The sequence below is a fragment of the Canis aureus genome, chromosome 15, assembly GCF_053574225.1.
Source record: "Canis aureus isolate CA01 chromosome 15, VMU_Caureus_v.1.0, whole genome shotgun sequence".
In the NCBI taxonomy this organism is placed as follows: domain Eukaryota; kingdom Metazoa; phylum Chordata; class Mammalia; order Carnivora; family Canidae; genus Canis; species Canis aureus.
Window position 1 is genome coordinate 41,156,326 of NC_135625.1, and position 25,821 is coordinate 41,182,146.

A 25,821-nucleotide genomic window follows, 5' to 3' on the forward strand; every position below is an offset into this window, starting at 1 on the left:
AGTCCCAGGATCAGGTTCCACATTGGGCTCCCTGCAAGAAGCCTGCTTCTCCCTCTGCCTATATCTCTGCCTCTCTGTGTGTGTGTGTGTGTGTGTGTGTGTGTGTGTGTGTCTCATGAATAAATAAATAAAATCTTAAAAAAAAGTAACAGAAATCCTAAATAAATAATAAACAAACAAAACCTGAGTAGGTGGATGTAGCAAAATTGAGATGTCAGAGACAGGATGGACTTAAGGACTAATTAATATGTTACCTAATCTGAACAACAAAGAGAAAATAGTTTTTTTTTTTAAATAAACAAAGATACAAGGGACAGTGGAACAGTGGCAAAAGATCTAACATCAATTCCATTAATGTCTCAGAAGGAGAAAGGGGACAGAGCTGAAAAATATTTGAAGGAAAAATGGCTAAAATGTCCTCATTTGGGGATCTTGGGGTGGCTCAGTGGTTTAGCCCCTGCCTTCGGCCCAGGGCATGATCCTGGAGTTGCGGGATCGAGTCCTACATCGGGCTCCCCGCATGGAGCCTGCTTCTCCCTCTGCCTGTGTCTCTGCTTCTCTCTCTGTGTGTGTGTGTGTGTGTGTGTGTGTGTGTGTGTGTCTCATAAGTAAATAAATAACATGTTTTTTAAAAATAATAAAAAAAAAAATTTTGTCCTCAAAATTTGTCCTCAAGTTCTAACAAGATAAACTTAAAGTAATCATGGCAGACCATCATGATTAAATAGTTGGAGAAAATATTTAAGTGACTTGAACTCAGCAAAAGAAAACCAACACATTGCTTAAAGAGAAGCAGCAACTCATACAGCAGAGAATTTCTCATAAAAAATAATGATGCACAGAGATTACAGCACAATATTTTTCAAGTACTGAAAGAAAAAAATGTCAACATACAACTTTAATCCAGCAAAAATATCCCTCAAGTATGAATATGAAATACAGACATTCTGAAATGAAGAAAAATTAAGATAGTATGTTGCTAGTAGCCTTGTTTTAAAAAAATGACAAAACAAATTTTTGGGAATAAAAAGAAAATGATAATAAAGGAAAGACTGTAACTAAATGTATTTAAGGTAATATTTAAGTAAACAATATAATTACTTATTTAATGTTTATGATATGATTTGAGACCTAAAAGGTGGTATTAACATTTCCACATTCTATATGAAGTTGTAAAATGTGTATACACATGCTTGTGTGCATGTGTGCACATGGGTGCATGCATATTTAAGTCCCACTACAGAAAACAGTAAAAAGCTCTTCCAAAGAGAAATATTGCAAAACTCTAAAGATATAAAGATCAGTCATTAACAGTTATATGTAAAGGGATAGAAAAGAAATATTTTAGGTTTGATTTACCATGTAGTCTCTATGACAACTATAAATCCTGATATAACAGGAAAGTAGTCATAAAAAATAGGTAAATAAATGGATGAAGCTGCGTTCCTATTGAACTTTATTTACAATAAATGGTGGGCTGAATTTAGCCTATAAGTCCTGTTGGCTAATGTCTGCTATGGAAAAATTAAATTGGAATACTAATAATTATTGTAATAATCCATAGGAAGGCTGGAAATGGCAAGAGAAGTCCAAACAAAATAAAACAAAAGAAAAGTTTTCCACTATACCCACCACCAGAGATATAAAGTGGAAAACAAATACTAAAATTACTGACTGAAATGTGAACATATCAACACAATTAGATTTAATATAAATTGCCTAAACATATGAATTAAAAGCCACAGATTGGCAAGACATGAAAGAAAAATAAAAACATGAACCAATTATATGCTGTTTGCAGATTAATTTACATAAAATATAAAGATAAAAAGTGAAGAAAAAATATAACATGTAAAAATTTATTAGATGAAAAGTAGAAAGGTTTATTAATAGTAGATGAAGTTAATGTCAGAGCAAAAATGATCATGGGCAAAGGACATTATACAGTAATAAAAATGTTCAATTCACCAATTAAACATAATAAACTTAAATATTTAGGCACCAAGCAACAAAACTGTGAAACACATAAGGCAAAAACTGATACCACTGAAAAAAATAGATACACAAATACATAATTTAGTTGGAGACTTTAATATCCCTGTCACAGTAATTGGCAGAAGTACTAGACAAGAAAACAAAAATCATTTAGAAGACATTAACATCATCAATTTCTATAAACTGACATTTATGGAACACTTAGCTACAGCGTGGCACCCATTTTTTTTTTTTTATGTGCACGTTGAGTATTCACCAAGAGAGGCCATATCTCGTTTAATAAAGCAAAAAAAAAAAAAAAAAAAAGAAAGAAGGAAAGAAGAAAAAAAGAAAGAAAGCAAGCCAAAACAATACAAAGAATCAGAATCATACAATATGCATTCTCTGATCATAAGATCATAAGAGAAACAATATGGTTTCACTAATATATGGAATTTAAGAAACAAAACAGATGAACATACCAGGGGGGTTGGAGAGAGGAAAGCCATAAAACAGACTCTTAACCTCAGAGAAAAAATGAGGGTTGCTGACAGAGGACGGACAAAATGTCAAGCAGGCTAGGAGCATGGAGCTCAATGTGGGGCTGAGATGATTATCTGAGCTGAAACCAGAAGTCAGATGCTTAATCAAGTACACCACTCAGGCGCCCCCTCCTGAAACTAATACAACACTATATGTTAACTAACTAGAATTTAAGTAAAAAACTTGAAATAAACAAATAAGAGAAGAATCAAGGCAGAATAAATAAATAAATACATAAATACATAAATAAATAAATAAATAAATAAATAAATAAATAAATAAATAAATAAATAAATAAAAATATAGTTTGACAAGTAAACTTTCTAATACATGGCACATAAATATGAAATAACACATTTTAAACAATTTCTGGTAAAGATAAAGTGCCTATATATGTTTATATAAATATATATATATACATACACACATATATATGTATATATTTATCTATTCTCTGTATACTGTATTTTATCTAGGTATCATCATCCATAAAGTCTGCTCTTTCCATGTCTATTCAACATAATATTGGAAGGACTAGCCAATGCAGTAAGATGATAAAAAGAAATAAAAGGCACACATATTAGAAAAGAAAAACTGTCCCTATTTGCAGAAGACATGATTATCTTTGTAGAAAATTCAAGTGATATGATAAATAAAAACCCATACCACTAAAATGTAAGTAGAAAGGAGGCAGGATACAAGTTCAACAAACAAATCAATTGTATTTCTATATATTAGCACTGAACAATTGAAACTTAAATTGAAAACACAATTCCATTTACAATTTTTTCTAAGTTAAATATTTAGGTATATGTGTCAGTGTGCTGGGTATTCCATAACAAAGTACACATGGTTTAAATATCAGTAATTTTTTCTCATAATTTTGGAGGGTAAAAATTCTAGATCAAGATGTTAGGAAAGTTTTCATTTTTTTTCCTAAGGCCTTTCTCCTTGTAGATGGCCATCTTCTCATGTTTTCATACAGTCTGTTCTCAATGTGTATCTATGCCCCAATCTCTTTTCATAAGAACACAAGTCATATTGGATTAGGGTCCTCTAAATGACCTAATTTTACATTACTTATGTCTTTAAAGGCCTTCTCGAGAATCCCTGGGTGGCTCAGCGGGTGGAAGCGCCTGCCTTCGGTCCAGGGTGTGATCCTGGAGTCCTAGGATCAAGTCCCACATCGGGCTCCCTGCATGGAGCCTGCTTCTCCTTCTGCCTGTGTCTCTGCCAGTCTCTCTCTCTCTCTTTCTCTGTCTCTCATGAATAAATAAATAAAATCTTAAAAAAAAAAAAAAGGCCTTCTCTCCAAATATAGTCACATTCTGAGGTACTGGGCTGGGATTTCAACATGTTAATTTGGGGAGGATACAATTCAGCCTATAAGGGTATATATAAATTAAACAAATAAGTAACGATATTGAGTTTTGATAGAGATTGCCCTAAATCTGTAGATTACTTGGGGATAATATAGACATTTAGCGATATTAATTCTTTCAATTAATGAAAATGGGATGTCTTTCCATTTAGCTGTATCTACTTTCATTCCTCTCATCAATGTTTTATAATTTTCATTATGCAAATCTTTCACCTCTTTGGTTAAGTATATTCCTAAATATTTCATCTTTTTGATGCTATTGTGAATTGGATTGTTTTACTAATCCCCTTTTTTCAGACAGTTTATGTTATAAAACATAAATAAGTTTTGGAAGTTGATTTTTATTTCTGCAACTTTACTAAATTTATTATTTCTAAGTGTTCTTTCATTGTTGGGTGTATAGGGTTTTCTACATATATGATCATGTCATCTCCAAACAGAGATAATTTTACATTTCCTTTTCCAATTTTAATGTTTATTCTTTCTTCTTTCTTTCTTTCTTTCTTTCTTTCTTTCTTTCTTTCTTTCTTTTCTTTCTTTCTTCTTCTTCTTCCTTCCTTCCTTCCTTTTTCTTCCTTTCTTTCTCTCTTTCTTTCTTTCTTTCTTTCTTTCTTTCTTTCTTTCTCTTCTTTCTTCCTCTTCTTTCTTTCTTTCTTTCTTTCTTTCTTTCTTTCTTTCTTTCTTCTTTCTTTCTTTCTTTTTCTTTCTTTCTTTCTTTCTTTCTTTCTTTCTTTCTTTCTTTCTTTCTTTCTCTTTCTCTTTCTTTCTTTCTTTCTTTCTTTTTTTCTTTCTTCTTTCTTTCTTTCTTTCATTTTTGCTTTCTCCCTCTTTTCTTTTCTTCTTCTTCTGTCTCCTCCCATCCCTATCACCCATCCTACTTCTTGTCTAATTGCTCAGGCTAGGACTTCCAGTAATATATTAAATAGAAGTGGTGAGAATGGGTATCCTTGCCTTGTGCCAGATCCGAGATGGAAAGCTTTCCCTCATTATTTATGATGAGTTCCAGGTTCTTCACATCTGACTGTCATTCTGTTGAGGCAATTTCCTTTTACATCAAATTTGTTGACAGTTTTTATCATGAATGGATGTTGAACTTAGTCAAATGCTTTTTCTACTTCTATTAAAATGATTGTGTGTTTTTCTTCTTTCATTTTGTTCATGTGTTGTATCATATTGATTGCTTTCCATGTCCAACATATGTTGTATCCAGGGGATAAATTTCACTTGGTCATAATGTATCTTTTTAATGTGATAAATTATGTTGAATTTTGTTTGCTACTATTTTGTTGAAGATTTTTGCATCTATATTTTTGTTTGTTTTGCATTTAAAAGAAAAATTATTGAAGTATAATTGACATACAAATGCTATATTTAATGCATATACTTGGCGAGCTTGTAGATAAGTATACACCCATGATACCATCACCACACTCAATGCCATGAACATATGCATATCCTTCAAAAATTTCCTTCTGTCCTCTATTTAAAAAAAAAATTGAGATAAGAATACAACCCAAGATTTACCAGCATAGCAAATTTTTAAGTATGTGATACAGTATTGTTAACTCTACACAAAAAGAAAAAGAGACCTGACTGTACTTTTCAGAAGACACAAGAGAATGTTCCATGTATACATAATTCTTTTTAACATTTTTATTTAATTTAGTTAGGCAGGAAACCACAAATGTTGGAGAGGATGCGGAGAAAAGGGAACCCTCCAGCACTGTTGGTGGGAATGTGAACTGGTGCAGCCACTCTGGAAAACTGTGTGGAGGTTCCTCAAAGAGTTAAAAATAGACCTGCCCTATGACCCAGCAATTGCACTGTTGGGGATTTACCCCAAAGATTCAGATGCAGTTAAACGCCGGGACACCTGCACCCCGATGTTTATAGCAGCAATGTCCACAATAGCCAAACTGTGGAAGGAGCCTCGGTGTCCATCGAAAGATGAATGGATAAAGAAGATGTGGTTTATGTATACAACGGAATGTTACTCAGCCATTAGAAACGACAAATACCCACCATTTGCTTCGACGTGGATGGAACTGGAGGGTATTATGCTGAGTGAAGTAAGTCAATCGGAGAAGGACAAACATTATATGTTCTCATTCATTTGGGGAATATAAATAATAGTGAAAGGAAATATAAGGGAAGGGAGAAGAAATGTGTGGGAAATATCAAAAAGGGAGACAGAACATAAAGGCTCCTAACTCTGGGAAACAAACTAGGGGTGGTGGAAGGGGAGGAGGAGGGTGGGGGGTGGGGGTGAATGGGTGACGGGCACTGAGGGGGGCACTTGTTGGGATGAGCACTGGGTGTTATTCTGTATGTTGGTAAGTTGAATACCAATACCAATAAAAAATAAATTTATTATAAAAAAATAAAGATAACTTCCCTTGAAAAAAATTTAAAAAAATAAATTTAATTTAGTTAACATATACTGTATTATTAGTTTTGAGGCTATAATTTAGTGATTCATCAGTTGCATATAGCACTCAGTGCTCGTTACATCAAGTGCTCTCCTAACGCCCATCACCTAGTTACCCCAACCCCTAACACACCTCCCCTCCAGCAATCCTCAAGCTTGTTTCCTATACTTAGGAGTCTCTTATGGTTTGCCTCCCTCTCTGTTTTTATCTTACTTTATTTTTCCTTACTTTCCCCATGTTTAAGTTTTATTTCTTAAATTCCATAAGTGAAATCATATGATACTTATTTTTCCTTACTTTCCTCATGTTTAAGTTTTATTTCTTAAATTTCACATGAGTGAAATCGTATATTTCTTTCTCTGACATATTTCACTTAGCATTATATCTTCTTGTTACATCCATGTCATTTCAAATGGCAAGATTTCATTATTTTGATGGCTAAGTAATATATGTATATTACATCTTTATCCATTCATCTGAGATGAAATCTGAGCTCTTTGTATATTTTGGCAATTGTGGCTATTGCTGCTATAAACAATAGGGGGGGTGGGGCATAGGCCCTTCAAATCACTATGTTTGTAGCCTTTGGATAAATACTTAGAAGTGCAATTGCTGGGTCATAGAGTAGTTCTGTTTTGTTTTTAAGATCTTATTTATTTATTCATGAGAGACACAGAGAGAGAGGCAGAGGCACAGGCAGAGGGAGAAGCAGGCTCCATGCAGGGAGCCCGACGTGGGACTTGATCCCAGGTCCCCAGGATCACGCCCTGGGCCGAAAGCAGATGCTCAACCGCTGAGCCACCCAGGCACCCCAGTAGTTCTGTTTTTAACTTTTTGAGGAACTGCCAATTATTTTTCAGAGTGGCTGCACAAGTAAGTTTGCATTCCCACCAACAGCGTAAGACGATTTTCTTTCTCCATATCCTTATCGACATCTGTTGTTTCCTGAGTTTCCATTGGTGACAGGGTGTGACGTGGTATCTCATTGTGGTTTTGATTTGTTTTTCTGTGATGATGAGTGATGTTGAGCTTTTTTTTTTTTTTTCATATGGCTGTTGGCCATTTGTATATTGTCTTTGGAGAAATGTCTGTTCACTTCTTCTGTCTATTTCTTGTCTGGATTTTTGGGTTTTGGGTGTTGGGTTTGATAAGTTCCTTATAGATTTGAGATAGTAGCCCTTTATCTGATAAGATATTTGCAAAGATCTTCTCCCATTCATAGGTTGCCTTTTAGTTTTGTCAATTGTTTGCTTTGCTGTTCAAAAGCTTCTTATCTTAATGAAGTCCTAATATTTTTTTTTTTGCTCTTGATTCCCTTGCTTTTGGAGATATGTCTAGCAAGAAGTTACTGTGCCCAAAGTCAAAGAGGTTGATGCCTGTGTTCTCTTCTAGGATTTCGATGGATTGCTTTCTCACATTTAGATCCTTCATCCATTTTGAGTTTATTTTTGTGTATGGTGTAAAAAAGTGATCCAGTTTCATTCTGTATGTGGATGCCCAATTTTCCCAACACAATTTGTTGAAGAGATCGTCTTTTTGTCATTGGATATTCTTTTCTGCTTTGTTGAAGGTTAGTTGACCATAGAACTAAGGGTCCATTTCTGGGTTCTCTATTCTGTTCCATTGTTTATGTGCCTGTAATTGTGCCTGTGTCATACTGTCTTGTTGATTACAGCTTTGTAATACAGCTTGAAGTTGCTGGAAGGCAGGTGGACTCTGCAGCAGAACTAAGCAGAGAGCAGAGGCATCCACAGACTGCTGATAACTTGGCTGCTGCTTTTTGCTGTCTGCCACAAGAGATTCAAGCCTCTGTGTGACTACTTTTCTGGGAATGAGAAGGGGACTGAGTAGCAGATGGCTGATTAACTTGGTTCCAGCTTTTCACTGAGCATTACAATACACTCTAGCCTCTGTTCACTCACTGTGTGACTGCTTTTCTGGAACAGGACAGTATGGGGCACACCAGTAGACTCTACTTCAGGGGAGGGAGTGGGCTAGCCGCTTACCAGGCCCTTTAAAACTTGGAGTTTTGGATCTCAACTGGGAGTCCAGTCTTCACTGGAGGTGTTGTGTTTCTCTCTAAAGTCTGACTCAAAAAATTTTATGGGAATATTATTTAGAAATATAGAGTAAGAAATGATTAAACTATTCCTACACATACAAACATGCATAATTTTCACATACATAATTTTGAGCAAATACGTGGCAGACACAAGAATACACATTATATTATTTCATTTACATTAAGCTCAAAAAGAGGCCAAACTAACTAATGGTGATACATGTCAGGAAATTGGTTTTCTTTGGTATGAGCAGTAAGTGGAAGGAGAGGTCTTCTGAAGTGTTGAAATATCCTATTTTTTGATCTCTGTGGTATTCATGTCTATGCATTGACTTAGTAAAAATTAATTCTATATATTTATGATTTTTGCAGTGTTCTCTATATATGATGTGCTCCAATAAAACTTTTCTCTACAAGGAAATGAAAATGAAAGTATAAGCCAGGGGGGAAAGTTTTAGAAATGGAGAAAAATAATTTAGGGGGTGTAGTTTATTCAAGGGCCTGACTTAGTTTTTCAGTGTTAGTCCTATGAAACCATTTGTGTTTATAAGTTAATGTGTATTACTTGATAACATAAAAACTTTAAAAGAAAAAATGGAGATATATGATTCAACATGTATACATTCTAAAAAATTGTTCAAAATAGTTCTGAAATGATGCATTAAATAAGAGCAATGCAGAAAAATGATATATAGTTAATGAATACGTACATTTGTAACAATAGAATAAAGTACACAAAAATGAAGCACAAATTCATGATTTTTGCTATTTCTGGAATTTAGAGTAGACAAGTAGAGGCTTTAACTTTACTTTATTGTTTTACATCCTTAAAAAATCTGATATAAATGTTAGTAGTCATTTTGCCTACTTGGTGAAGGAGTGTATTAATGTATATTGCATTTTTGCTTTGTTATAACTTATAATTAAACTTTCTGAGATTAAAATAATTTTGTCTCAACAAAATAATAAATACACATATAGAGAAAGTGCCAAGTTACTACTTTTATTATATACTATTTAGCTATATAAAATAATATAAACACAATATAAAGTTTAGAAGATAGTAAAGAAAGAAAGAAATTACATACCATAGCAATATCCACTTCGTAGCTATTATTGCATATCGTGCCAGGAAATGTTGCTCCAAAATATGTAGGATGTTTTCTGTAACTACATCATTATAGTATAGCCTTTTTATTACCATACTTATTCAGAACAATTTACTAGCTTATTTATTAAATTAAATCTCCCATTAAATTTAAAATGATTTTTCAAACCAATTTCTGATCTGGGTAATATCTGCTCAAATCATTGAAAACTATAATTCATTTTAGTTTTTAATTAAACTTTAATCTTTTAATTAAAGATTTATTTATTTATTTGAGAGAGAGTAGGGAAGGGCATAGGGAAAGGAAAAGAATCTCAAGCAAACTCCTCACAGAGTACTCCATCTTACAACACTATCTATGATCATGACCTGAGCTGAAACTGAGTTGGGCACAGCAACTAGGCATTCAGGAGTCCCTACAATTCACTTTAAATCCAATTTTCTCTTCCCATCTAACTTCTAGACTTGATAAAATTTTACTATTTTGAATTCTCCTCAGTTTCCTTTGTACTGAATGCACTCTTTTGGTTACTAAAATTTAAAACAAAAACCACTTGGTTTTTAATTTGTGGAGTGAGAAGTCTTGCTTATCCTGAATGTAAGCACTTTCTTATGTTATTACCAAAAATATTCTTTTTACTCAAAGAGTAGACACGAAATGTATTAACATTTTATAGGCAATATTAAATGAATAGTGCCAATTTTTACATTATTAAGAAGCTAGAGCTTCTATGTATTCTGTGGTATAGTAAACAAAATTTTATGAAAGGCAAGTCTTTTTACATGAATTATATTCCAAAATATATTTTATATAATTTATTTATGTTGTTTTTATTTTATTATATTTTCAACTACACTATTGCATCCATGGCAATAACTATGTTTATTTAATGTTTTCAGAGGGATCTACAGAAAGTTGAAGAATACAATAAATAAATGCATTAAGTTATCAAATTAATGAAATTATTTATGTATATCTCTTTTTAAATGTAGAACATTGTGCTTACATAAGTAAGAATGCTATGTCATGGGGCCGTAGGATAAGATAGTCCCGTTTCCATATGAAAAATCTTTGTAATAAATCATCAGCATCCCCGTTGGTAGAAATTTTGTTTTTATCTGACCACAATTCCAAGGAGGACAGCATCACAGTCAATTTGAACTGAGTAAACATCTAAAATAAGATTTATGGCATACTTGTTCAAATAACATTACATCAAGACTACATAAAAATAAAGAGTAAGTTCAGTTTGTTATTTTGGATATTAAAAATTGAAGATTTTTAAGTCATTACTTTATCATTATGGATTAGACATCAGCTTCAGTGATTTTTCATAAAATTATAAATGTAAAATTAAAACTTACAGTGTTGACAAGGCCAATAATCTGGATAATTTTCTGTGTTACAGCCATCATTTCTGATCCCATATAATCATACTGAAAAACAATTTTTTAAGTGATTATTTTAAAAATGTGAGTGATAGCAATTTTTTTTTATGGCGAATAGCTCTTGCTCAAGCCAGGCAGGTAAACCATAGGAGTTGTCAAACAATACAAAATAAGCTAACATAAAGATGATAACATTTCTGATATAAAAGAAAACAAACAAAAAAACCATAGGTTTTAAAAATATATTCTCAATTGTTAATATTTTCAAGATACTCTCAAACAAAAACAATTGAAATCATCAAGAGGTCCTAAAATAACAAATTCCTCCTTAGTAGTATGGGATTTATTCAGCTTGACACAGAGGGAATCATCACAAAAGAATCACAAAACCTCCTATCACATGGTTGATTTTTTTAAAAAATCAAATCAATAAATATTTAAAAATCAAATGCTCAAATATTTCTACAGAACAAAAACCAGAAATAACAATTATTAAAAAATTAAAATTATGTGGCATAAAGGATTAAAAAATGCTGATAAAGAACAAGATGAAATTATGTAAAGGCAAGGAAAAAAGAAATATGTTGTGCTTTAAACTACTAAATTCTTGAAAGGGCATGAATTCTTATTTATTAGGGAACTTAATTAACAGGTGCTCTTTGGAGTCATATTTTGGAAAATGCTTAATACTTCTGCTATTGAAATATTGGAATGCTACCAAATCTTAGAAATATGTGTAGCTTCTGTACTCAAAATTATGATAATTATTGAAATGGATTACTTGTTAAAATTGTTGATAATAAAAGTAATGGAAAATTAATTATATATTTCCATTGGATGAATTTGAAGTTAAAAATATTCTAGTCAAAATATTTCCTTATAATAGAAAAAACACTGCATTAGACAGGTGTTTATATATGAAATATATTCCTGTAAAACACACAAATAGAAAAAAATTTTATGACAATCTGAGAATACTCAAGATCATCAGAGTAGAAGTATAATTTCATATACCAAATGCCATGACACTTTGGAAGATATCACTAGCTCCAAAGGTTTATTTCACAAGGTAAGAATTCTCAACATATAAGGAAGACATAACGATGCTTAATTAGTAGGAAATAATTCTAGTCTAGAATTCACAAGTCTAGAATTGTGATGCCTCCAGCTCTGCTTTTCTTTTCGAAGACTGCTTTGACTATTCGCGGTGTTTTGTTTTGTTTTGTTTTGTTTTGTTTTGTTTTGTGATTCCATACAGATTTTAGGATTGTTTGATCAGGCTCTGTGAAAAATGCTGGTAGTATTTTAATAGTGATTGCATTAAATGTATAGATAGCTTTGGGTAGTATAGAAATTTTAACAATGTTTGTTCTTCCAATCCATGAACATGGAATGTTTTCCCATTTCTTTGTGTCCTCTTCAAGTTCTTTCAAAAGTGTTCAGAGTACAGATCTTTTACGCCTTTGGTTAGATTTATTCCTAGCTATCTGAAGATCTTTGGTGCAATTGTAAATGGGATTAATTCCTTGATTTCTCTTTCTGCTGTGTCATTGGTGTATAGAAATGCAACAGATTTCTGTATGTTAATTTTGTAGCTTGTGACTTTACCGAATTCTTATCAGTTCCAGCAATTTTTTGATGGAGTCTTTTAGATTTTCTACAAAGAGTATCATGTCATCAGCAAACAGTGAAGTCTGACTTCTTCTTTGATAATTTGGATGCCTTTTATTTTTCTGGTTGCTGAGGCAAAGATGTCCAGCACTATGTTAAAAAAAAAATGGTGACAGTAGACATCTCTGTTTTTATTCCTGTCCACAGAGGAAAATCTCTCACTTTTTCCTTCCTCATTGAGGATAATATTACTGTGAGTCTTTAACACGTGGCTCTAATGATGTCAAAGTATATTCTCTCCACCCCTACTTTGTTGAGTGTATTTACCAGAATGGATACTGTACTTTGTCATGTGTTTTTTCTTCATCTAGTGAGAGGATCAGATGGTTCTTATCCTTTATTTTATTAATGTAGTGCATTAAAGTGATTGAATACTGAACAGCAGAGGAGTAAATCCCACTTGATAATGGTGAATAATTCTTTTAATGTACTATTGAACTCAACTTGCTGATATCTTGTTGAGAATTTTTGCATCCATGTTCATTAGGGATATTGGCCTATAATTCTCCTTTTTAGTGGGGTCTTTGGAATCAAGTAATGCAGCTTTGTAGGATGAGTTTGGAAATTTTTACTCCCATTTCTATCTTTTTTTGAACAGTTTGAAAATAATAGATATTAACTCTTCTTTAAATGTTTTGTGTAATTTTGGGGGGAAACCATATGGCCCTGGAATTTTGTATGTTGGAGATTTTTTTATTACTGATTAATTTCTTTGAGGGTTATAGGTCTGTTTAAATTTTCTCTTTCTTCCTGTTTCAATTTTGGTATTTTATATATTTATAGGAATATATCTATTTCATCTAAAGTTTGCAAATTGTTGGCAAATTTTTTCAAAATATTCTCTTAGGATTGTATTTCTGCGGTGTTGGTTATGATCTTTCCTGTTTCATTCATGATTTTATTAATTTGGGTCCTTTATCTTTCCTTTTTGATAAGTCTGGCTAGGGGCTTATGAACTTTATTAATTCTTCCAAAGAATAAGCTCCTAGATTCACTGATCTGTTTTGTTTTTTTGTTTGTTTTGTATATCATTGATTTCTGCCCTAATCTTTATTATTTCCCTTCTACTGACTTTCTTTTTCATGCTCCTCTAAGCATGAAATTTTATAGCTCCTCTGTAAAATTAATTGTATATTTGAGACTGTTCTTACTTTTTGTAGAAGCTCTGTATTGCTATATACTTTCCTTTTTTACTGTTTTTGCTGCATACCAAAAGTTTTGGACTGTCATATTTTCGTTTTCATTTGCTTCCATGTATTCCTTTATTTCTTCTTTAATTTCGTGGTTAACCCATTCATTCTCTAGGGGGATGTTCTTTAGCCTCTATGTATTTGTGGTCTTTCCCATTTTTTTTCTTGTGATTGACTTCAAGTTTCATAGCGCTGTGGTCTGAAAATATGCATGGTATGATCTCAGTCTTTTTGTACTGGTTGAAACCTGATTTGTGATCCATATGTGATCTATTCTGGAGAATGTTCCACGTGCCCTTGAGAAGAATGTGTACTCTGGTGTTTTAGGATGAAATGTTCTGAATATATCTGTTAAGTCCATCTAGTTCAGTGTGTTATTCAAAACATTGTTTTCTTGTTGATTTTCTACTTGGATGATTTGTCTGAAAGGTGTTAAAGTTCCCAATTATTATTGTAGTATTATCGATGACTTTCTTTATGTTTGTTACTAATTGATTTATATATTTGGGTGCTCCCAAGTTGGCATAAATATTTACAGTTGTTAACTGTTCTTTTTTGGTTAGAGCCCTTTAGCATGATATAGTGCTTTTCTTCATCTTTCATCTTTTGCTACTGGATTTGATTTAAATCTATTTTGTGTGATAAAAGAATGGATACGGGAATCCCTGGGTGGCTCAGCGGTTTGGCGCCTGCCTTTGGCCCAGGGCACGATCCCTGAGTCCCCAGATCGAGTCCCGCGTCAGGCTCCTAGCATGGAGCCTGCTTCTCCCTCTGCCTGTGTCTCTGCCTCTCTCTCTCTCTCTCTCTCTCTCTCATGTATATCACGAATAAATAAATAAAACCTTAAAAAAAAAAAGAATGTATACTCTGGCTTTCTTTTGATGTCTTTTAGCATGATAAATGGTTCTCCATCCCTTAGCAGGTCTCTCAGTCTGTAGATGTCTTTAGATTTAAAATGAGTCGCTTACAGGCAGCAAATAGATTTTTTTAATTCATTCTGACGTTTTAAGTCATTTTATTGGACATTTACATCCAGAGTGATTATTGATATGTATGAATTTAGTGACATTTTATTACTTTTAAGTTGTTTCTCAAGATTTTCTCTGTTCCTTTCTAGTCTTTATTGCTTTTGGTCTTATTTTCCCACTCAAAAAGTCTCCTTTATTATTTCTTTCAGAGCCTATTTAGTGGTCACAAACTTCTTTAATTTTTGGTTGTCTGAGAAACTTCTTTTTTTCTTGCTCTGGGAAACTCTTGATCTCTTCTTCTGTTCTGAGTGAAAGTTTAACTGGATAGAGTACCCCTGGCTGCATATTTTTCCCATTCATCACATTGAATATATCATGCCACTCTTTTCTGGCTTGCCAAGATTCTGTTGATTAAATCTGCTGCTAACCTGATTTGTCTTTCCTTGTAATTTAAAGATTATTTTCTTTTGCTCCTCTCAGTATGTTTTCTTTAACCCTGTATTTTGTAAATTTTACTACAATTTGTCTTGGTGTTGGCTGGCTTTTGTTGATTTTGATGGGAGTTCTCTGTGCATCCTAGATTTGGATGTTTGTTTCCTTCCTAGATGACAGAAGTTTTCAGTTAGAATTTGCTCAAAAAACATTTTGCTCTCTTTCCCTCTCTTCTTCCAGGACACCTATGATATGAATGTTATTATGCTTTACGGATTCACTGAGATTCCTAAATCTACATTTATGATCCAATATTTTTCTTTCTCTCTTTTCATCTTCATTATTTTCCCATAATTTTATCTTCTATATCACTTAATTTCTCTGATTTTTCCATTTTTGTGGTCATTACATTCGTTGATTTTGCATCAGGGTTATAGTATTTTTTATTTTTGTCTGACGAGTTTTTAGGTCTTTTATCTCTGCTTTAAGGGACTCTATTGTATTCTATGATTTTCTCAAGCCCAGCTTATATCCTTATAATTGCTGTTTTAAATACCAGTTCAGACATATTACTTATAGCTGTTTCAATTATATCCCTGGTCATAACTTTTTCTTTCGGGATGAATTCATCCATTTTGGCATTTAGCCTTGGTCTCTGTGTTAGGAAAGCCTGCTATGTTTCCTGCTCCTGAGAGTAATGGCTATATGAAGAAAATGTCATATATTGCCCAAGGCCTGGCATTTTAGGAAGTGTTTCTGGTGCACTCTGCTGTTGTGTTTTGGCTGGTCTTCCCCTCAAGTCAATCCTCTGTAGAGTTTGACGTTGCCTACAGTGGGAGTGTTTAGACCTTGTCTAGTTTGTGGTGAGTTTTAACTAGGCGTGTTTTGATCTGCTTGTTAAAAGAGGCTAGACTGAATTTCCACTAGAACTAAAGTTTTGCAGCAATCTATGGTCAGTAGGCTAGGTACATGAGAGGAGGTTATGTTGGTTTTCTGGGGGAGGGGCCTGCTTCTGCTCCAGCTCTTAGGTACACGTCCCCTATAAAAAGCACTGCAGAGATCAGAGGGGCAGGGTTTACTGTAAGCAGCTCAAGCCTGTACTGTGGGCAGTATGCTGGTCACTCATGTCCATCCGTGCTGATGGGCTGGAAGTAAAAATGGCATCAGCCTGCTCTCTTACCCCAGAGAGGAGAGTTTACACCTGTCATTATTCTGGAAACCTTCCCAGAAGAGTAAACAATCTCCCCGTATGAGTCCCAGGGATCCCTCAGATCCCTCCCTTCATCCTTTGTCCAAGCCATCTACCCACCTAGTTGCACAGCACTCCTGTCTTTTATCTCAGGCATGTCGGCTGGGTTTCAAAACTTCAAATTTTAGGGAAATAATGCAGTGCAGACCCACATCAATCCTCTATGGGAGAGGGTCTTCCCATACTGTGGCTGGTTTGTCCCAGATGGGCAGTTAAATGAATGTGCAGGGGCTTGAGGTTTATGGTAAAGTGCAGCAAAAAGCCAGTGTACAGGTTAGCTGCCCTCAACAGGTGTCTCTGTGCCTATGCTAATGAACAGAGCAGTCAGTGGTGCCAGTTTTTTTTGTCCTGTGGGAAGAAGTGTCACCTCTCCCAAAGGCACTTCAAGAAGAGGAACTGTCTCTCCTAGCACAACTCAGAGGATCCTCAGACCACACTGTCAGCTCCTGGGCTTTTGCCCTCCTACTACACAGGAGCACTGTTATGCCTGCCAATCTCCATCCCAGCAATGGCATGAACAAAACTTCAGACTTTGAGATCTACTGCTTATAAATACTGGCAACAATCAGCCCCTCTAATTTTCTCAGTCAATGGTTTTAGGGAAATGTTTTTCTTTGCAATCCCCTGCACACTGATTTCTCCCCCTAACTCTTCTCTCTGTGATTAGTGCTCCCTCCCCTCTGTAGCATTCAAGATTTTTTTCTCCTTCAAATCATGTCTTCACATTTCCTACCTTCCATAATGTGACCTCTTTTATCCCTCTAGTTGGGCAGTTTGTTCTTAACTCTGCAGTAATTTTTTTAATGTTGATAGATATAAAAATACTGTTTACCAAAAACAACATAAATTTGAAAATATATAATCATATCACCATCAAAATGGAATAAAACTTTCCAAAAAATGAATCACCAGGCTGAGACGACCAGAAGAGTGAATTCTTACAGACATTTAGAGAAGAAATTAAAACATTCATACACAATATCTTCCAGGATATTGAAAAAAAATCTTCCAGGATATAAAAAAAAGGTAAAAACATGCTAATTCATCTTATGAAACCAGCATTATCTTAACAACAACTTAACAAGAAAACATCAAATTTTTGGCATTTTAATCAAAAATATAGTCTCAATGTAATATTGAGAAAGTATGGGGTAAAATCAGATTGAGGTACATTCAGCAAGGTAACTGGAAAGTATTCTCTAATACAAGAAAGGTATCAGGAAATACAGGAAAGGTTCCAAGGTACAGGAAACACACAAAAAAAGATCATAATACTATTAGATACTAGGGGAGAATAGAGACCCACCCAATGGAGGGTAGTATCCTGGATTGAAGGTTAGACAAGAAAAACAACATTTGTGGAGAAACTGTCAAAATTCAAACAAAATCTATAGAATAGTAAAGAGTTTTATAAGAATGTTACTTTGCATCTTTGATGATTTCATTATAAAACTAAAGAGCAAAAAAAGCTACTGATAACAATGGTGAACAATAGAAATGGTGATATCACAACTTTACCAATTTTTTAAAGATAAAAAGAAGGTATTTTGAATTATTGTATTTCAATAATTTGAAAACTTAAATTATATGAAAAAATTCTTTGAAAACCTAACTTACAAAAAGTGAGACAAAAATAAAGCAATCTGAACTGCTTTACATATGTCAAAGCAATTTAAATCAGTACTTACAAATATCCTTTCAGAAAACTTAATATCTATATGGCTTCAGATGTGAATTCTTCCAAATTTGCATGGAAGAGATAATACTCATAATGTATAAACTCTTCAGCAAAACATAGCAATTCATTTTATGAGGACTGCATAAGCTTAATACAATGAAACAAAACATTATAAAGAAAGAATTTTGCATATTTATTTCCTAAACTCCAAATTCCTAAATAGAATATTAAATTTTAAAATTCATGATTTGTAAAATATGATGATTAAGTAGGATACAAAATAGCTACTACTCTCTAAGGTAGGGAGGAAGTTAGGAATATAAACAATACATTCATATGTATTAGAGAGCCAACATAAGACAATAAAGCAAAAAAAAGGAAATACAAGTAAAGAAGTAAAAAAATACAAAAGTTAGAAGAGAAAATAAAAAATAAAATAAAATAAAATAAAAAATAAAAAAGAGAAATTAAAAGTATCATTATTCACAGGTAAAATTGTATACATAGAATATACAAAGTAATCTAAAACAGATTCATAAGAGTTAGCAATTAAATTAGGCATGATCACAGAATACAAGATGAATTCATACATATCAATGGCATTTTCCATAAACTATCAAGAAAAACTGAAATGTTAAAGTAAAAAACAAAAACAAAAACACACAGTGTATTAACTATAGACCAAGAGTATATAACAATAAAACTAGTGAAGATGTTCCAGACAACAGAATACTGGTGAAAGAAATTAACAAAAAAACATAAAGGTGCATGTGTATTGTATTGGAAAACTCAAAATCGTTAAGATGACAATTCTCCCAAAGGTGACATAAGTTTGAGCTTTTAGTCATAACTAAATAACAACTAAAATATCTTTACTTGAAAATAATTTAAAAATTGCATTATGTTTTTGAAATTAAGAAAAAATATTTCTTATTTAGAAAGAGAAAAAGAGAGAAATAGGAAATGAGAGTGGGAAAAAGGAAGGACAAATTTGACTTACCAAACCTTTTTCCACTGTAATATGAATTTCTAGGTATTGAGGTAATAGTTCTGAAAGAGTTGGTTCCTGAGTGGGGGGGGGGGGGGGGAAGGATTTATCAAATGTTAACACTGAATCTGTTAAATCTTCATGAGGACTTAAATATAAAAATTAATTATAAATCAATATTTCATTTGAAAACATAGTCTAAGCTTAAAAGAGTACCAGTGAACTTGTTGGAGTAATGTAAGAGCTTAGGTACTCTCTATTAATTCTAGATGAAAAATAAAGTGAATATAACAATACACATTCTGTTGTCTTCATCTCATGACAAACCTACATCACCAGTTCACATTTCAAAATTCTTCACATGTCCTCCTCAAGACTATGGCAACATCAATCGTGGTGCATTGGAAATCTTTAATTTTATTCAGCAGAAAAATATAAGAAATATTTGAGAATTCATAGTCTACACAGAAACTTGGATAAATAGTGAACCTTGTACTATTAACCATGTGAGTACATAGGAAAGAACAAAGTGTACAATATCAAAAATAATTCTTTAGTCTTAGAGTATGGTCTATACGTCCTATTTGGTATGATGTAATAATTCTTGATTGTGCCCAGTCAGCTATATATCATCAATTTATTATGTCATCACTTAGCATTTTAATGGTAATTTTTAAATTAGCTGTATTTCTAATACATTGAAATTCCATTTTACATAAAGAAATTTCAAAAAAGGGCAGCCCCGGTGGCGCAGCGGTTTAGCGCCACCTGCAGCCAGCCCGGGGTGTGATCCTGGAGACCGGGGATCGAGTCCCATGTCAGGCTCCCTGCATGGAGCCTGCTTCTCCTTCTGCCTGTGTCTCTGCCTCTCTCTTCGCTCTCTCTGAATGAATAAATAAATCTTTAAAAAAAAAAAAGAAAAAGAAATTTCAAAAAATTTCTATATTTCTTCCTTGATCGAAGTATACTGGTTTTTAAATACAAGAGTTGGAAGGTAAAACAATTATCATAAAATAGCTTATGTTAAATGAACAAGCAAACTAACTGAACTTAATGGTTACAGCCTACATTTAAATAAGTTTGTTTATATTCCCATAGGGAAGTAAAGTATTCCGTACCCTATTACTTATTTTTATTATTATCTATCTGTCTGATTACATGCATATATGCAATTTTGTAGGAATGGAAGTGCTCTTAACTTTTATTTTCCTTTATAAAACGCTGAAATATGTGGGCTTGGTCTCCCTAAGACCTCTTTTATTATTTATTTGCAATTTTTCAAGACTTTCTAGTCTTATAACAATAGAGATCCTATAATTTATTCCTCTAACTAGAATCACATGGAGTGGTAAAAAGTTCACTGAAAAAACAAACAAACAAACAAATCCTTAAATTATATCATTACTGAAATTGACATATAATTCATTATTTTGTTAGAACTAAAAATATTTCTACTCAAAAGTTAACTACCAAAACAAGATTTTTTTTCTTATATACATCTGAGTTCATGAAACCAAAACATTTTTAGCTTTTCATTGATTAAAAATAGCATAAACAAATATTTTTTTGAAAAATATTCATTTACTTTAGTTTCTTAGCTATATTTCCCTATAATATGTCTGATATTTTTAGGAAATAATATTTTACAATATAATCTTAATATTTTCATTACATTGCTTATGATTTTGTGCAAAGTTATATTTTATGTTTTATATACTTGAAATTGTTGGCACTTTCAATTGACTCTTCCCTGAACACCACAATATTTTTTAATTGGAAAAAATATCATCTCTGCCCATGATGAATTCTAAAGAGCAAATTCTAGATGGAGTATATCTCTAATTTGAGCTATGTTTAGGTTAAAAATTAAAATTATATTTCAGTTAAAATATAATTTAATTGTAATTATATTTTATCTGAAATATTATTTAAAGTTATTATTTCTTAGCTTATCCATAATATTCTCATTTGATAATTTTTATGAGATCTAATTTGTCAAATATTTTTATTCTATGTGTATGTGTTCCTTCTTCCAATTGTTTACAACCTAACAGAAAATTCACATGCTAAGCTGCTCATTTTTTTTCGTTTTGTGTTCAACATTAATTCCAAAGATATTTTGTATTTTTATTACCCTTACTACGCCTTTATAAAAATATAAGTTGGAATGCCTGGTTGGCTCAGTGGTTGAGCATCTGCCTTTGGCTCAAGTCATGATCCCATCTCCTGGGATGCAGTTTCAGTTTCCCAAGAGGCTCACTGCAGGGAGCCTGCTTATCCTTTTGTCTTTGTCTCTGCCTCTCTCTGTGTGTCTCTCATGAATAAATACATAAATAAAATCTTTTAAATAAATAAATAAGTTAATGTTAACAACCATGACTTCTACACTGCAACTTGATTGAATATAAATTACGTTTGCACACACAATCAATTTCAAGTATGTTTCTGCACAGGTTTTATATCATAATAATGGCATTGTTTTTACCTTTCTTCTTCCTTTCAAATTTATATTCTTATTATTAATAAATAAATGTATCTTTAATACTTCAATTTTAAAATGAATTTAAATAGTATTCACCATAATGTCAGATAAATTATCTTCAATAAGATAAACTTCAAAACTCATTAACTCACTAGATTTTTTTATTTTTAATTTTTATGTATGTTTTAAAAGTAATTTTTGAATCACAGAAAATTGCAAAAACACATCAGGAATCTCGTGCACAATTAATCTGGTTTCCCCCATTGATTGCATCTTACAAAACTGTAGTATATTATCAAAGCCAGGAAAATGGACTTTGTACAATGTATGTGTGTATATTTCTATGTTATTCTGTAGTGAATACATTTATGTAAACGTCATTGCAATCAAGACACAGATACATTCTATCACTGTAAAAAATTCTTTTCATATCTCTTTAAAATTGCACGTACTTCCAACCTCCCCATTATTCCTGTGGCAACCACTTATCTTTTCTCCATTTCTATGTATTGTCATTTTTTAAATGTTACATAAATGAAATCATATTTTACGTGACCTTCTGACATTGGCTTATTTTTTTTTTATTTATTTTTATTTTTTTTTCATATTGCCCTTGAAGTCCATTCAAGTAGTGCGTGTGGTAATATCTTCCTTGTTGTTGATGTGTGGTACTCTATGGTATAAATATATGTTTCCTTAACTATTCACCTATTGAAAGCTATTTTAGTTGTTTTCAATTTTTAGCTACTACTGATGAAGTTTGAGACATTCATCTATAAGGTTTGTATGTACTTAACCTGCCTGGCTACCTGCTCAGATGCTTGATTGGTGGGTTCTATGATAAGGGTAGATTTAGTATTTTTAAAAATATTTTTTCAGTGGCAGGGCCATTTTCATTCCACCAGTAATGCATGAGAGGTCTAATTTTTCGGCATCTTTGTCAGCATTTGATATTGTCACTATATTTTTATTTTAGCTTCTCTGATACATGCATAATAATATTTCTAGATGGTATTAATTTGTATTTTCCTAAAGGTCATGATTGTGTATATCTTTTTATGTATTTTGTTTTGTTGCCATCTCCATATTCTTTTCAGTGAAATGCTTCTTTGGGTTTTGATTTTTTTATTTTGTTTGCTTTGTCAGTTGTCATTAACAATCTGTTTCATAGCACAGTCTTGATTATTAGAGCTATATACTACATCTTAAAATCAAGTACAGCGGTTCTTCTTTATTATTCTTTTCAAAGTTACTTTAACTTTTTTAGTTTCTTGGACTTTCCATATACTTTTGAGACCAAGTTTATATTTAGCTCTAAAAATTCTTGCTAGGATTTTGGAGGAATTGTTAAACCTGTGCATTGATTTAGAGGCAAATTGAATATTTATTATGTTGAGTCTTCCAGTCCGTGAACATGGTATGTCTCTTCATTTATTGATGTCTTCTTTGATTTATTACATTAGTATTTTGTGTTTTTCAATATATATTTTTTTTATGATAGTCACAGAGAGGCAGAGAGAGAGGCAGAGAGAGAAGCAGGCTCCATGCACCCGGAGCCCGACGTGGGATTCGATCCCGGGTCTCCAGGATTGCGCCCTGGGCCAAAGGCAGGCGCCAAACTGCTGCGCCACCCAGGGATCCCTGTTTTTCAATATTTAAAACTTGTATATGTTTTGGTATATATCTACTTGCAAAGTCTGTGCCCATTAAAATTCATATGTTGAAACACTCTTAATGTAATTACATTTGGAGGAGGGGCCTTTGGAACATAATTAGGTCATGAGGTTAGAGCCCTGATGAGTGGAATTAGTGTCCTTATAAGAAGGGATCAGAAAGCCAGCTAGATGTCTTTCCACCATATGAGGACACAGCAAGAAGATAGGCCTCTATAGAACAGGAAGAGGACACTCACCAAAAAATCTGAACATGCTCACATTTTGATCTTAGACTTCCAGCCTCCAGCACAGAGAGAAATAAATTTTGTTTAAGCCACCAGTCTACAGTAATTTGTTATAGCAGCCTAAACTGACTAAGATACCATTTTATCCTTTTAGTGACTGAAAAAGTTATGTAGTTTGCCTATAGTTTCCACATATTCATTGCTAATATGTTGAAATGGTTGACTTTTATATCTTGATAAGTATTCTGTGACTTTGTTGATTTCATTTAGTTCCATCAGTTATTTTGTATAATTCCCGATGTTTCTAAACAGATAATCATGTCATGGGCACATAAAGGCATTCTTATGTTTCCTCTTCTGATCTGTATCCTTTAATTTCCTTTTCTTGCTTTATTATTCTGCCTAGAAATTCAATGGAGAGAGTGTACATCCCTGCCTTATACCAAATCTTAACAGGAATGTATTATTTCTTCATTAAGTATTATATTTGTTATCTGCTTTTATAAGATTTATTTTTTATCAGTAGAACAAGTTACAAGTTTCCAACATCACTGAGAATTTACATAGTAAGTGAATTTTGAATTTAATTTTGTCCTATTTTTCTGTATTGAGAAGATTGTGCACCTTCCCCTCCCCCCTTAATCTAGTAATAAGGGAGATTATTTTGGTATATTTTCAAATATTGAACCATATTTCCATTGTTGGATAAACACTGCCTGATCATGGTGTATAATACTTTTAATAAATTACTCAATTACTTTTGACAGGAATTTTTAAAGATTTTATTTATTCATGAGAGACGCAGAGAGAGGCAGACACATAGACAGAGAGAGAAGCAGGCTCCATGCAGGAAGCCTGATGTGGGACTCTATCCCAGGACTCCCAGATCTTGCCCTGAGCCAAAGGCAGGTGCCCAACTGCTGAGCTACCCAGGCGTCCTTTTATTCAGAATTTTTGCATCTATATTCCTATGGTCTATGGGTTTGTTTGTTTTGTACTATCTGTATATAGTTCTAGTATCAAAACAATATTGTCCTCACAAAGTTAGTTGTTAAGTGTTCACTCCTCATCATTTTTGCTGGAGAAATTATATAGAATTGGCATTGTATCTTCTTCTTAAAAATGTATTATAAATTTTACATAAAATCATCTACATCAGAGAGATTTTGTGTTTGAGAAAACTTTCACTTAAATTTCAATAGTTTTTAATAGTTACAGGACTGTTTAGGCTTTCTATTCCATCTTGGTTGAGTTTTGATAGTGCATTGTTTTCAGGATATTTACCCATTTTATTTACATTGCCAAATGTATGTAGTTAGAGTTGTTTGCAGTATTGGTGATCTGGTTATAGATCAGAGATCAGAAAACTGGAGTGTTGCTTCCATATGCACAATGAAGTGAAACCTGGACAAACTACATATTAATGATTTTTACTTAACCCATCAAAAAAACTGATGCTACAGATTAAACTACTAACCAAAATCTGAAGAGAGAAATACTTGCAGAAACCAAGTATTTGCTTAGCTGGTAAGGATGACACCAAAAACCATATAAACTCATAAGAATATCCAGCTAGGAATTTTGGCTAAATTTCTAAAGGCCAAGCTTGGTGAGTAGAAAGTGTGATGGCCTTGGCAGTCATTAAGATGGTTGATTTCACAGATTCTTACAGGCTTTTTCTTCAGGAATTCCATAAATTTAGATATAGTGCTGGCTGGTGCACAGGAACATCAGCCACAGCAGAAATTACCCAAACTGATCTCCTCTATCTCCTATACAAAAGACTTAATCTATCAGAGAAAGTGGAAAAGTGGTTTGTATCCTGAGGGCACTGGTAAAAACTACAGCTGGGAGAGGAAAATGAATAAAAAGATCTAATTCTGGAAGGAAAGTAAAGAATACTTGTTAGGCCCAGTATTAATCTGGAGGAGAGAGTTGGTGACATTTGTGAAGACTACATTCCCAAATCCAGGTTCATAGTGCCTTCCTAACATTGAGTTTTAATCCAAACATCAGAATTCCTCTGTTCTCTGTTCCATGTCCAATTCATGACCTGTGCTAAAATGTGTCAAAAAAATATAGGAAAGACAGTAGGAAGGTCTAAAAGAGATGGATTTTATCTAAAAATACAAAACTGGTGGAAAAATGCCAAGCTAATCAGAACAGATATTCCTCTAGCAAATTTTCATTCACCTTAAGCAAAAGATATTACTAAATGGAATGTGAAACATGTGGTAAAGACACTGAGGGTAGCAATAGTAAAAACATACACAAACAGATCTATATTCTGACTATATTAACAGAAAATTTCAAGTTAAAGACCCAGAAGAAAGGTATTCTCATCTCCAAACCTAAAATTAATATTTAATTCAATATC

At 32.9% G+C, this 25,821-nt stretch overlaps 2 protein-coding genes across 31 annotated transcripts in view; one reads left to right on the top strand and one right to left on the bottom strand.

Annotated features, from left to right (window-relative positions):
* Positions 1–25,821, bottom strand: part of LOC144284576 (disintegrin and metalloproteinase domain-containing protein 18-like) — a 184,365-nt gene that overhangs the window by 126,342 nt on the left and 32,202 nt on the right. For 17 of the 19 annotated variants that reach the window (XR_013353000.1, XR_013353005.1, XR_013352999.1 and 14 more), the window contains 4 exons: positions 19,075–19,140; positions 10,863–10,934; positions 10,505–10,671; positions 9,478–9,559 (listed from right to left, as the gene is read on the bottom strand). Coding sequence is in view for 13 of the 19 variants with exons in the window: in XM_077849266.1 (XP_077705392.1) it covers positions 9,478–9,559; positions 10,505–10,671; positions 10,863–10,934; positions 19,075–19,140 (387 nt within the window). In the remaining 6 variants the exon portion in view is untranslated. The remainder of the gene's footprint in view (positions 1–9,477; positions 9,560–10,504; positions 10,672–10,862; positions 10,935–19,074; positions 19,141–25,821) is intronic. The other 2 variants (XM_077849269.1, XM_077849271.1) reach the window with 2 other exon arrangements.
* Positions 1–25,821, top strand: part of LOC144284582 (uncharacterized) — a 283,713-nt gene that overhangs the window by 112,342 nt on the left and 145,550 nt on the right. For 2 of the 12 annotated variants that reach the window (XR_013353017.1, XR_013353012.1), the window contains exons 6-7: positions 7,720–7,897; positions 8,003–8,715. The exons of 8 other annotated variants lie outside the window; for them this stretch is intronic. The gene's annotated coding sequence lies outside the window, so the exon portion shown is untranslated. Of the gene's footprint in view, positions 1–3,611; positions 3,802–7,719; positions 7,898–8,002; positions 8,716–23,045; positions 23,548–25,821 lie in introns of those variants that run through there. 2 more of the 12 variants (XR_013353015.1, XR_013353018.1) reach the window with 2 other exon arrangements.